Source organism: Symphalangus syndactylus, chromosome 20, assembly GCF_028878055.3.
Source record: "Symphalangus syndactylus isolate Jambi chromosome 20, NHGRI_mSymSyn1-v2.1_pri, whole genome shotgun sequence".
NCBI lineage: Eukaryota > Metazoa > Chordata > Mammalia > Primates > Hylobatidae > Symphalangus > Symphalangus syndactylus.
The window spans coordinates 65094963-65107632 of NC_072442.2; the positions used below are offsets into that span (position 1 = coordinate 65094963).

The 12670-nt window shown below is 57.6% G+C and overlaps 1 protein-coding gene across 1 annotated transcript; it reads right to left on the minus strand.

Annotated features, from left to right (window-relative positions):
* Positions 1-1318: 1318 nt before the first annotated feature.
* LOC129477064 (scavenger receptor class F member 1-like) lies at positions 1319-12258 on the minus strand. Its single transcript, XM_055269838.2, has 9 exons — positions 12075-12258; positions 10684-11209; positions 8181-8399; positions 7648-7776; positions 7374-7477; positions 6521-6641; positions 4713-4834; positions 4482-4628; positions 1319-3071 (listed from the first exon to the last, which is right to left on the minus strand). The coding sequence occupies exons 1-9, from the start codon at positions 12256-12258 to the stop codon at positions 2212-2214; spliced, it is 2412 nt and encodes an 803-aa protein (XP_055125813.1). The 3' UTR covers positions 1319-2211.
* Between the last annotated feature and the right edge of the window lie 412 nt (positions 12259-12670).

Sequence of the window (12670 nt, forward strand, 5' to 3'; positions counted from 1 at the left end):
CTCATGTAGTCATTTTTTAAATAAAGAGAGTTAGCTTTATATTTATGGACATTGAACTATATCCAGGATATGTCGTTAAGTGAAAAAGCAAGTTGAGGCTGGCCGCGGTGGCTCATGCTTGTAATCCCAGCACTTCAGGAGACCAAGGCGGGTCAGGAGTTCGAGAACAGCCTGGCCAACATGGTGAAACCCCACCTCTACTAAAAATACAAAAATTAGCCGGGCGTGGTGGTGGGCGCCTGCAGTCCCAGCTACTCGGGAGGCTGAGGCAGGAGAATCGCTTGAACCTGGGAGGCAGAGGTTGCAATGAGCCGAGATTGCACCACTGCACTCCAGCCTGGGCCACAGAGCAATACTTTGTCTCAAAAACAAACAAAAAAAAGAAGATGAGGAATGGTATGCTTAGTATGCTAAAATTTTGTTTTTGTTTAAAATATTTGTTGACATGTACACAGAAAAACATCTGAAAGAAAGCACCTCAACTGTTGATGAGATTCTCTGAGCACTGAGATAGAAGGGGGAGGGGGGGCTGCCCCTGGCCAGGCGTGGTGGCTCACGCCTATAATCCCAACACTCTGGGAGGCCGAGGCGGTGGGGCCCTTGAGGTTGGGAGTTCCAGACCAGCCTGGCCAACATGGTGAAACCCTGTCTCCACCAAAAAACACATAAATTAGCCGGGCGTGGTGGCAGGCACTTGTAATCCCAGCCACTCAGGAGGCTGAGGCAGGAGAATCCCTTGAACCCGGGAGACAGAGGTTGCAGTGAGCCGAGATCATGCCACTGCATTCCAGCCTGGGTGACAGACTGAGACTCCATCTTAAAAAATAGGCCGGGCGTGGTTGCTCACCGCTGTAATACCAGCACTTTGGGAGGCCGAGGCGGGCGGATCACGAGGTCAGGAGATCGAGACCATCCTGGCCAACACAGTGAAGCCTTGTCTCTACTAAAATACAAAAAATTATCCAGGCGTGGTTGCAGGTGCCTGTAGTCCCAGCTACTCGGGAGGCTGACGCAGGAGAATGGCCTGAACCTGGGAGGCGGAGCTTGCAGTGAGCCAAGATCGCACCACTGCACTCCAGCCTGGGTGACAGAGGGAGACTCCGTCTCAAAATAAATAAATAAATAAATAAATAAAATAAACCTAGGGGGGAGGGTTGCCCCTTTGCTTTTCTGACTAGGTAATATGTGAGCAAAGAATTCAAACAAGACCAAAAAGCTGCCAGGGAAAAGTAGATTCTGTCTCTCTCTTGACCCACAGACGCCTCTGGGGAGAAGGGAAATCTCTGTTTTACTTTATACATGTCTATAATGTTAGTACTTTTTATTTTTTTAACAAAGATCGTTGCTTTTTATTATACTTTATCAAATTCAATCCAGTAACAAAAGTAAAAAAGAATGTTCACTGTAGAAAATTTGCGAACTATACAAAAGTTCCAGAAGAAAATAAATATCACCTACAATCTCATCTTCCAGAGGAAAATACCATTTAGTGCCTTTCCCTTGAATCTGTTTTTATGCACATACATCCTTTTTAAAAAGTTCACAGGCCGGGCGCGGTAGCTCACGCCTGTCATCCCAGCACTTTGGGAGGCTGAGGCAGGTGGATCACGAGGTCAGGAGATCGAGACCATCCTGGCTAACATGGTGAAACCCCGTCTCTATTAAAAATACAAAAAAAATTAGCCGAGCGTGGTGGTGGGCACCTGTAGTCCCAGCTACTCGGGAGGCTGAGGCAGGAGAAGGGCGTGAACCCAGGAGGCGGAGCTTGCAGTGAGCCAAGATTGTGCCACTGCACTCCAGCCCGGGTGACAGAGCAAGACTCTGTCTCAAAAAAAAAAAAAAAATTTGTCTAGCCAATCTTTTATCAGCAAACATGTAGGTTGTTTGCCATTTCAGAAAAATGTTTTGCACATGAAAGAAAGAATAGCCCTTCTGAGGCACACAGGGTCCAGGACAGCAGAGAAGTCCCTGCAGGCAACCCTTCCTGACCCCATCCTGCAGGGTCTCTGCCCAGGCCTTCCTGGCCCCCTCCGGGAGCAACGCCAGGGGCCTGGGCCAACTGGCCTGGAAGCCTTGCCTTTTCCCTGTGGAGGCGCAGAGGCCCTGGTTTGTCTGTCCTGGCCCTGGGATCATTTTCCAGCACACAGCACAGTCTAGTCCATGGGCAGTTTCGGTCCCATCCAGTCTCCCCACTCCCCAAATTCAAGGTCCTCAGGGTTCTGGTGGCCTGGAGATGCGTACAACGTTCTCATACTCAGGTTCCTCCTGCCTTTCCTCTTTAGCTTGCTTCTGGGGATCCCGTTTTGGGGAGCCACCCCCAGAGACTGGCTTCTGGACTCTCCCTGAACTCTCCATGCCAGCCCCCAGCCCCTGGGCCGCTTCCTCTGGTCTGACTGCCACAGGCCCTGTGGCCCCAGGAAGCCCAGCTTTTGGGGCTGAGTTGGGGCTCTGGCTGACAGAGCCAGAGGCCAGGCCAGGGCTGCCCTTTTTCCGATTCAGGGCCTGGCGTGGAGGCTTAGGGATGGCTCTCTTGACCTTGGGTTCTGCCTGGCCTTTCTGAAAGCTACCAAAATGGCGGAAGACAGAGCGGACAGGGCCTTCGGGTCCCTGGGGCGTCCCCGCCAGCATGTAGATGGTGGTCACGGGGCCTGAGCTCTCCTGGACACTGCCCTCAATGGCTTCCACGTGCTCAGCCACTGTCCGGCCACCAAGTGGGGGCCGCCGGTGGCCAGTGGCTGAATCCCCGGGACTGGCAGCTGCAGGAAAGGACTCGTGTGCTTCTGCTTCCTCTGGGCCTGTGGACTCTTCGGCTTCCCGGCCCTCAGGACCCGATTGTGCCCCCCGGGAGAGCCTCTTGGGCTTTCGGAGCGGGCTGGAGAGCTCCCCTGAGCTTCGGCGACTCTGTGGCGCAAACTTTGTACCTTCAGCAAAGGAGACCGATGGCCGCTTGGCCCGAGCTAGGCTGGAGGTGCGTGGGATGGCGAATGGCGTGGAGGCGTCCTCAGGGGGCGGGAAAGCACCTCCAGCCAGGCTGGCCTCTGACGACTCTGCCTGGGCCACAGGGACCATCCCTGGCAGAGGAGACAGAAGAGCTTGGCTGGAGCTGAACTGGCCACCCCAGTGCATCCTACCCACAGCTCAGCATCTTCCAGGAGGCCTCAAAAATAGGGCAAGGAAGAGGGCAAGGATGAGGAGAGTGGCAGAAGGACCAATTCACGTAGACGCTGTTACTTCTACCCTCTTTTTTTTTTTTTTTTGAGACGGAGTCTCGCTCTGTCGCCCAGGCTGGAGTGCAGTGGCGCAATCTCGGCTCACTGCAAGCTCCGCCTCCCGGGTTCCCGCCATTCTCCTGCCTCAGCCTCTCTGAGTAGCTGGGACTACAGGTGCCCGCCACCACGCCCGGCTAATTTTTTTGTATTTTTAGTAGAGACAGGGTTTCACCGTGGTCTCGATCTCCTGACCTCGTGATCCGCCCGCCTCGGCCTCCCAAAGTGCTGGGATTACAAGCGTGAGCCACCGCGCCCGGCCTTTTTTTTTAATTTTTGTAGAGATGGGGTCTCACTATGTTGGCCAGGCTGGTATCAAACCCCTGGCCTCAAGCAATCCTCCCGCGTCAGCCTCCCAAAGTGCTGGCATCACAGGTGTGAGTCACCACACCTGGTCTCTATACTCTTTCCTCACCACGTCTCCCTACTTTGAAATACTGTCACACTCTAACCAAGCTAAAACTCTTTTGATGGTACACAGCCACATCCCTCTCACCTCTGGGCCTTTGTGTATGCTGTTCCATCTTCCTGAAACATCATTCCCTCCTCTCCCTGACTTTCACTTGGCTAACTCCTACTGATTCTGCTAGACTCAACTGGGATACCACACACATCTTCCCTGACCCCAGTCACCGCAGCATGGCTAGCGAATGAGCCCCTACTTGTATGTCCCCCATGGAAACACATATCACTGTGTCCTGTCATTGTCTGATGACTGCTCATCTGACTCTAAGCTCGGTGAGGATAGGAATCTTCTTGTTATCTCTTGCATGCCCGGAGCCAAGAACAGTGACTAACACAGAATGGGCCCTTAGTAACTGTTTGCTGGCCGGGCACGGTGGCTCACGCCTATAATCCCAGCACTCTGGGAGGCCGAAGCAGGCAGATCCAGAGGTCAGGAGATCAAGACCATCTTGGCTAACATGGTGAAACCTGGTCTCTACTAAAATACAAAAATTAGCCGGGTATGGTGGCGGGCGCCTGTAATCCCAGCTATTTGGGAGGCCGAGGCAGGGGAATCGCTTGAACCCGGGAGGCGGAGGTTGCAGTGAGCTGAGATCACACCACTGCACTCCAGCCTGGCGACACAGCAAGACCCAGTCTCAAAAAATAAATAAATAAATAAATAAATAAATAACTGTTTGCTGGAGGACTAAAGAGGGGGTCGTGGTGGGCAGGGCTGCTCAGGGGCTATGTGGGCTGTTGGGGGGCTACCTTCTTGGGGTGCCACACAGTAGGCAGGACCCTCGTCTGCCTCTCCAGACTCAGGATCGGATGAGAAGGAGTCATCGGAGGCCCATCCGGCAGAGGGCGGCTCGATGAAGCTGTGGTTGAAGGGGACCTCCGGGTCGTGATGTGAGACTGCAGAGACTCCAGATCAGGCGCCTGCAGGACCTGATGCAAAGCCTTGTCCAATCCCAGCCCCCACCCCCAGTGCCCACTGACCTGTCACCCAGGGTAACTTGTGGGAGCTGAGGGAACCACAGGGCAGCGTGGAGCCCAAGCTGGTCAATGTCCCCCAGACCTGCAGCTTCATCCTGGACACGGTAGCTCCATCTCTCGCTGGCCTGAGGGAGGAGGGTAGGGACAGTGGTCAGTACATAAGACCCACAGTGACCTGGGTCACCTTGGCAGGGTGTGACAGGGTGACTACCTCTACTTCAGTGGCACTCTACTGACTGCAGAATAAAATCTAAATGATTGAGCCGAAGATTCAGGCCTGCCACAGAACAAAGTGTGGCTCTAGAGTCAGACAGCCCTGAGTAACAACTCTGGTTCAGACGTCACCTCCCTAGGCCTCAGTTTCCGCATCTGTAAAACAGATCCTATCTGTCTGTCTGTCTGTCTGTCTATCTATCTATCTATCCATCTATCATCTATCTGAGCTTTTTGCAGGACCTGGCAGGTGTTTGTTATTATCATCCTAGCTGAGCCCCAGCTCACCTGTCTCTCTCTCATTCTCTCTCTCTCTGTGTCTTTATTTTTTGAGACAGAGTCTCGCTCTTATTGCCCAGGCTGGAGTGCAATGCTGCAATCTTGGCTCACTGCAACCTCTGCCTCCTGGATTCAAGCGATTCTCCTGCCTCAGCCTCCTGAGTAGCTGAGATTACAGGCGCCCACCACCGCGCCCAGCTAATTTTGTATTTTTAGTGGAGATGGGGTTTCACAATGTTGGCCAGGCTGGTCTTGAACTCTTGACCTCAGGTGATCCGCTCGCCTCGGCCTCCCAAAGTGCTGGGATTACAGGCGTGAGCCACTGCGCCCGGCCCACCTGTCTCAAATGACACCCCCTCCAGGAAGCCTTCCCTTGTTCCCACTCTGCTCTACCCCCACATGTGGAGGAGACTGCTCCGCTCTTCACCCTTCCTCCAACAGCACTTGCACCCGTCTTCGTGTCCCTGCAAGGGGCTTCTTGCCACCCTGGGCCAAGCACAGAGGAGGACGTGCTGTTGGACTAGGGCAGGAACTAGTCAGAGAGCACCAGACGAAGAGTCCAAAAAGGTGCAGAGGGGCTTCCTGTGTGTCAATAACCAACTAGATCACCTTGGGCCTCAATGTCCTCTGGGAATTGAGGACCATAATCCTTCCGGCCCCACACTCCCTGTTCCAAACCTCCACGCTGTTTTGAGTCTCAAAGGAGCCTGGAATGTGAAGAGGTTTCATAAAGGAACAAAGCTCTGCACAAGCCCCCCTGCGCGGGCCCCACCAGCCCAACCCTTCCTCCCCTCTCCGTCTCTCAGGCAGCTACATTCTCTGCTAAACCGCTGCACAGACATTGATGTCACTTTCCTTTGTGGGCCATCTGAGGCCTGTTCTCTTTCCCTCCTGGCCCAGAGCCGGGCTGCTCCTTCCGTGGTCCCAGCCCTCCTCCTCTGGTCCCCGCCGGTGTCAGCTCTCTGCCTCCCGCTGCAGGCTCCAGTTCACCAGCCTGGTGCCCATGCAACTCAGAAACTTCCTCATCGAAGGCTTCCGAGGAGGGCAGGCAGCTGACCCGGTGTCTCCAGTGTCTCTAGGCCATGGCCACTGCCAATTACCTCCATCACCTCTGACCCACGTGGGCGACAAGGCCAGCCCTCCTCACCCCCAACACCTCTGACCTATGTAGGTGACAAGGCCAGCCCTCCTCACCCCCATCACCTCTGACCCATGTGGGTGACAAGGTCAGCCCTCCCCACCCCACAAGGAAACCAGATGCCCTCCTGCTCCCAGCCTGTGGCCTGAGCTGTGTGGGGAAGGGATGGGCTGGCGTTCACCTGTCCTTGAGGTCTGACCGGGTGGCCCAGCAGCAGCAGGCACAGCAGATGAGGCCCAGGAAGAGCAGCAGCAGAGGCACAAGGCTGCCCGCGATGAGGGCGGCGTCCCGACGGTGAGAGCCTGGGGGAGCCAGAGACGGGGGACACTCAGGCCTTCCTGTCTCCTACACATCCTGTCTTTGCTCTGAGTTGCCTGCTACCCAGAAGCTTCTTCCTGGGGGTCTCTCCCTGCCTCCGGGCAGCCCCTCTGCTGGCGTGTCCCCTCCACAGGTTCTGTGGCCCATTTCACAGGTTCTTGCCCCTGAGCCCATGTCAGTGTCCCGCCACCCCGCTGCCCATTTCATGGCTCTAGCCTGGTTTCGCAGGGGCAGGGGCTCTGTCACATCTTCAGGGGACCCCAGAGCATCCACACAGAGCTCAGGTATAAAGAATGTCTCTGGGCCGGGCACAGTGGCTCATGCCTGTAATCCCAGCACTTTGGGAGGCCGAGGTGGGCGGATCACCTGAGGTCAGGAGTTCGAGACCAGCCTGGCCAACATGGTGAAACCCTGTCTCTACTAGAAATACAAAAATTAGCCAGGCATGGAGGCGTGCGCCTGTAATCCCAGCTACTCAAGAGGCTGAGATGGGAGAATGGCTTGAACCTGGGAGGCGGAGGTTGCAGTGAGCTGAGATCATGCCACTGCACTCTGGCCTGGGTGACAGGGCAAGACCTCGTCTTAAGGAAAAAAAAAAAAAAAAAGAATGTCTCTGAAGTGCGCCCAGACTCCCTGGTGAGGAAGTTGCCCTGGAGCTCATGTGAAGGGCCCACCTTTCCCTGGCTACTGCACCCTGCAGCCTTCTTCCACCTTACCTGGCTGGCAGGACCCAGAGACAGGGTGGCAGAGTCCCTCTGGGCATTCACAAGGAACTGAGCAGTTGTTTCCATGGAAGCCGGCTGGGCAGGAGGCGTTGCAGCTATGGAGTAACATGGAGAGGCAGGCTGAGGGCTGGGTGAAGTTGGGGAGGCAGGCAGGAGACGGGCAGGGAGATTTCTGGGCACTGTCCAGGGAAGTTCAGGAAATGCTGCACACAGGCCTGACCTAGGCCCCTGGCACTCTCCTGCCCCCGGGGACCCCCGTCCTCACCTGGGCCCCCAGTAGCCGGCACTGCAGACACATTCCCCTGTCACAGCATCACAGGCCCCCTGAACACAGGTGGGGCAGGTAGAGCCACAGTCTTCCCCAAAGGTGCCAGTGGGGCAGGGGTCTTCACACCTGGGGTGAGGCAAGACTCGGGGAAGGGGAGAGCAAGGCAGGCCTGGCCCCCACCGTGGGGCCCCACCCCTCCGCCCCAGGCTCCTGGACTCAAGGACCCAACTGGCCACTCCTCAGCAGTGAAGCTCAGGTGCAAATAGGGCCTTGAACTTGGGGCCGAATCCAGCAGGTGACAGACAAGTCCCCAGAGGGGGAGGAGGGCAGGAAGCCTCAGAGGGGAGGGAGCTGGGGTCCTGCCCAGGCCCCCCAGAACCCATTGCTGTCCCCTAGTCTTCAACAGGAGGGAGGCCCCTGGGGCCGCATGAACCTGTGTATCGGGGAGGGGTGGTGCTCTCAGACACAGCCGCTGAGCTGAGGGTCCTGGGGGGAGGTGTACCTCACCCTGAACAGAATGGTGCCCTCACCTGGGCCCCAGCCAGCCAGGGTCACAGCGCTGACAGTGGCCAGTATCTGGCTCACAGGCCTCCCCATGTTGGCAGTGAAGGCACTGCTGTTCGCAGCTCTCGCCAAAGGTGCCAGGCAGGCAGGGCTGCTGGCACTGGGTCCCATTCCAGCCCGGCTCGCAGGACTCACAGCTGCCCGTGTCTGGGGAGCATGGCTCATTGTGTTTGCAGTGGCCACAGCTGGGAAGAGAAGGGCTTCGTGGGAGCAGTGGGGGTGGATGGATGGAGCACCCACTCCTCCAATCCCTGTACTCCACGCAGGCCTTCGGGGGCCCTGGAGAGTGTTTGGGTCCCACCTGGGTCACTCAGGCAGGTTTGCACCTCAGTTTCCCCACGTTGTACAATGAAGACAAATGAGAGCTCTTACAGGACCCCACCCCTTTCCTTCGAAGCATCTGCTCTGTGACCATCTTTCCCTGGGTCCCAGGGTCATCAGCAGCCAGCAGCCCAGCCAAGGCAGGCAAGTCACCACCAAGCTCTGAGTCCCGTTTGCCAGGTCTGCCAGGTCTTCCCTCCTGCTCTTTTCACTTTTCCTTCTTCCACACTGAGCCGCCCCCAGGTCTGGCGTGAATGGGACTCAGTAGTGTCTTCTGCCCCATCATACAAAATACAAAAAATGTAAAGTGTTTTCACCCAGGGGTCCTCAAACCCTGGGCCATGGACTGGTACTAGTCTGTGGCATGTTAGGAACTGGGTGGCAGCATAGAGATGAGCAGCGGGGGAGCCTGACTGCCTGAGCTCTACTGCCAGCCAGATCAGCGGCGGCCTTAGATTCTCACAGGAGCGCCAGTCCTATTGTGAACTGCGCACGGGAGGGTCCAGGTTCCACGCTCTTTATGAGGCTCTAATGCCTGATGATCTGTCACTGTCTCCCACCACCCCTAGATGGCACCATTGAGCTGCGGGAGAACAAGCTCAGGGCTCCCACTGATTCTGTATTATGGTGAGTCATATAATTATTTCATTATAGATTACAGTGTAATAACAGAAAAATTGTCTGCCACGAAACCAGTCCCTGGTGCCAAAAGGTTGGAGACCACTGTTGTTACCAATATAATTTCACATGTGCCATATCTTAATTTCCCATTGATGCCTAACAGTTACCTGAAGGTTCTCCCTCAGATGCTTCACTAGCTGGGATCATATACTTGGGTTAGATCCATTAGTGGGGAGAAGAAGGGCAGTTTATAAAAGCCATTTAGCTGGTCCTGACCAGCATTTTTATTTTTTATTTTATTTTATTATTATTTTCTTTGAGACGGAGTCTCGCTGTGTTGCCCAGGCTGGATGGAGTGCAATGGCGCCATCTTGGCTCACTGCAACCTCCGCCTCCCGGGTTCAAGTGATTCTCCTGCCTCAGCCTCCCAAGTAGTTGGGATTACAGGCGCCCACCACCACGCCCGGCTAATTTTTGTATTTTTAGTAGAGACGGGGTTTCACCATGTTGGTCAGGCTCGTCTTGAACTCCTGACCTCAGGTGATCCGCCCGCCTCAGCCTCCCAAAGTGCTGGGATGACAGGCGTGAGCCACCGCGCCCAGCCAGGGATGAAATTTCTTATTGTGAGTGCAGCCGGTCAAAGTTTGAAAGCCACTGAGCCCTAAAGAGACCTTGCCCAGGACCCTTGGCCACTCTATCCACTTATTATCTACATATGGCTTGCTAGCAGTGCTAGTATTTTTTGCACAGCAGTAATCGATGAAACGAGCAGGTGGGGCTGGACCTGGGGCAACAAAGGGTTTTTAAAGTTTTTGTTTTGTTTTGTTTTGTTTGAGACGGAGTCTCGCTCTGTGGCCCAAGCTGGAGTGCAGTGGTGCGACCTCGGCTCACTGCAACCTCCGCCTCCAGGGCTCAAGCGATTCTCCTGCCTCAGCCTCCTGAGTACCTGGGACTACAGGAGCGGCCCGGCTAATTTTTGTGTTTTTAGTAAAGACGAGGTTTCACCATGTTGGCCAGGATGGTCTCGAACCCCTGACCTCAGGTGATGCACCCGCCTCAGCCTCCCAAAGTGCTGGGATTACAGGTGTGAGCCACCCCACCTAGCCGTCTTTTCCCCTTTCTCGTCCCTCTGCTTTGTATGTTTTTTGAGAGGAGCACGGCGAAGCCCTGACCCCTCCTCCCGGCGCCCCGCCCCGGCCACCTGTCTCCGCTCCACCCTGCCCGCTCACCTGTCTGACCTCAGGTGATCCGCCCGCCTCAGCCTCCCAAAGTGCTGGGATGACAGGCGTGAGCCACCGCGCCGAGCCAGGGATGAAATTTCTTATTGTGAGTGCAGCCCGCTGCCTGTGTCCCAGCCCCGCTAACCTGTGTCCACCTCAGCCCCCTCCCGCGACCGCCCATCTGTGCCCGCCCCGCCCCCACCCTGCCCGCTCACCAGTTTCCACCCCGCCCCCGCCCCGCCCCGCCCACCGGTGTCCGCCGCGCCCCGCCTGCTCACTTGTGTCCGCCCCCGCCCCGCCCGCTCACCTGTGTGCGCACTGCACCCCGTGGCTGCCTGCCGGGCAGGGCAGCTCGCAGCGCGCTCCGCGGAAGCCGGGCGGGCAGGTGCACTCGCCGGAGGCGGCACTGCAGCGGCCCCGCACACACTCGCACTGCTGCCGGCATTCGGGACCCCACCAGCCCGGCCGGCAGGCGCAGCGGCCCGAGTCCTGCTCGCACGGGGAGCCGTGGCAGGCGCAGCGGAAGCTGCAGCGGCGCCCCCACCAGCCCGGCTTGCACACGCAGGCGCCCGTGGCCTGCTCGCAGCGCGCCGCCGCGGGGTTGCACTGGCACGGGCGGCGGCACGTGGACGACCACCAGCCCGGTTCGCAGTGGCACACGCCGGTCGCGGGGTCGCAGCGCCCGTGGGGGCCGCAGGCGCACGGGAACTCGCAGCGGGCGCCCCAGCGGTCGGCCTGGCACTGGCAAGCGCCCGTGGCTGGCTCGCACTGGCCGTGCGGGTGGCAGGGGCAGCTCTCACGGCAGTCGGGGCCCCAGTACTGGCCCGGGCAGCCTGCGGGGGTGGGGACGGGAGGGGTCAGCGGGCTCAGGGCCGCGGGCAAACCCTTACCCTGCATCCCCTTCCGCAAGGAAAAGGGGCGCTGGGCCCACCCTCCAAGAGCCGGGGACAGACCCTCGGAACATCCGGCAGCCTGTCCTGGGCAACACTCACTTCCTGTCCGCTCTGACCTACAGAAAACCCTTAGCCATTAGTGGGAGGCTCAGCCTGCCACTTCACGTTCCAGAACACACTCAGAGATCCTGAGTGGGCGGGGGACTTGCCCAGAGTGTGGCACCGAGGTTGGTGGGCCTTCCTCCACGCTTGCTCCTCTCCGCCCAGATGGATCTCCGCTGGGCTGGAGGAGAGCTGGCTTCCTCCCGATCTCAGGCCTGGATACTGCCCGCCAGGGTGTCAGGAGAAGCCACCTTTCCCCTAGTGATTCCTTGATTCCTGGTGCCCACCCTCTGGCTCTCCTGCTTCCCAACCCCTTTCCCTTCCCTCTCTTTCTGCCAGAGAGGGCAGAGAGCCCGGCCAGGGGCCCCCTTCCATCTGTCGCCCATGTATAAGGCATATGTGGGAAAGACAAGTAATACACTCATTTTGCAATGAAGGGGAATCACAGGTTTTCTGAGAAGTGGAAGAGGAAGATGCTCAGGTAGGCAGCGCTTTGTGGACGTGGGTAAAAACCCGGTGACTCAGGCCATCTCTCGGGAGTGTGTGTCACTTCCTGTCTCTGGACTGCAATTCCTCAGTGAAGCTGGGAGGGATTCTGGCCCTGCTGTTCTGAGGCTGCATGGCTACCTGCCTTGCCTGCCCCCACACCACTGCCCCCCTACCCAGCTCTGCCCAGCAACTTCATCTGGCCCTTAAGACTCACGGGAGCTGCAGCGGGCCCCAAAGAATCCAGGCTTGCATCGACAGAGGCCCGGCTTCACACACACCTCGTCTTTCTGGCAGGCGTCCGGCCCCTCACAGATGGCTGAAAGACACCCCACCCAGGTTGGAAAGACGGGAGCAGAACCAGGGGACACCCCTGCCCTCTCACGGGCTCCAGGGGCCATGCCTCCTCAAGAGGTGCCCCTTCAGGCCTGGGGGACGTCACAGGAGAAACCCTGGCTCCTGGTATCAGGAGGGGCAGGCTCCGGGGGGTAGGAAGGAAGGGTTGTCACTGGGCTACGGCCTCCCTTCTCCTTGGCTGAGGGTCTGTCCTGGCTACTCACGGACGGTTCATTCTTGATCCTTCTGCCTCCAGCCTGCGCAGCACTGCAGCTCAGCAGAGGGGCTGTGGGGCAAAAAGGGGTCAGCCGGACATGGCGCGGGGTGCAGCCTGGCCCCGAGCGAGGTGGATCACTGTCTCTGGCTGAAGTGGGGGAGGCTGCCTTAGTCCCCTGGAGAGGCCTAGCGGATCTTTATAGCTAGGGTCCCCAGCCCCTCCCCTCTCCTTCCCTGACCCTTCCACCATCCGCCCTGGCT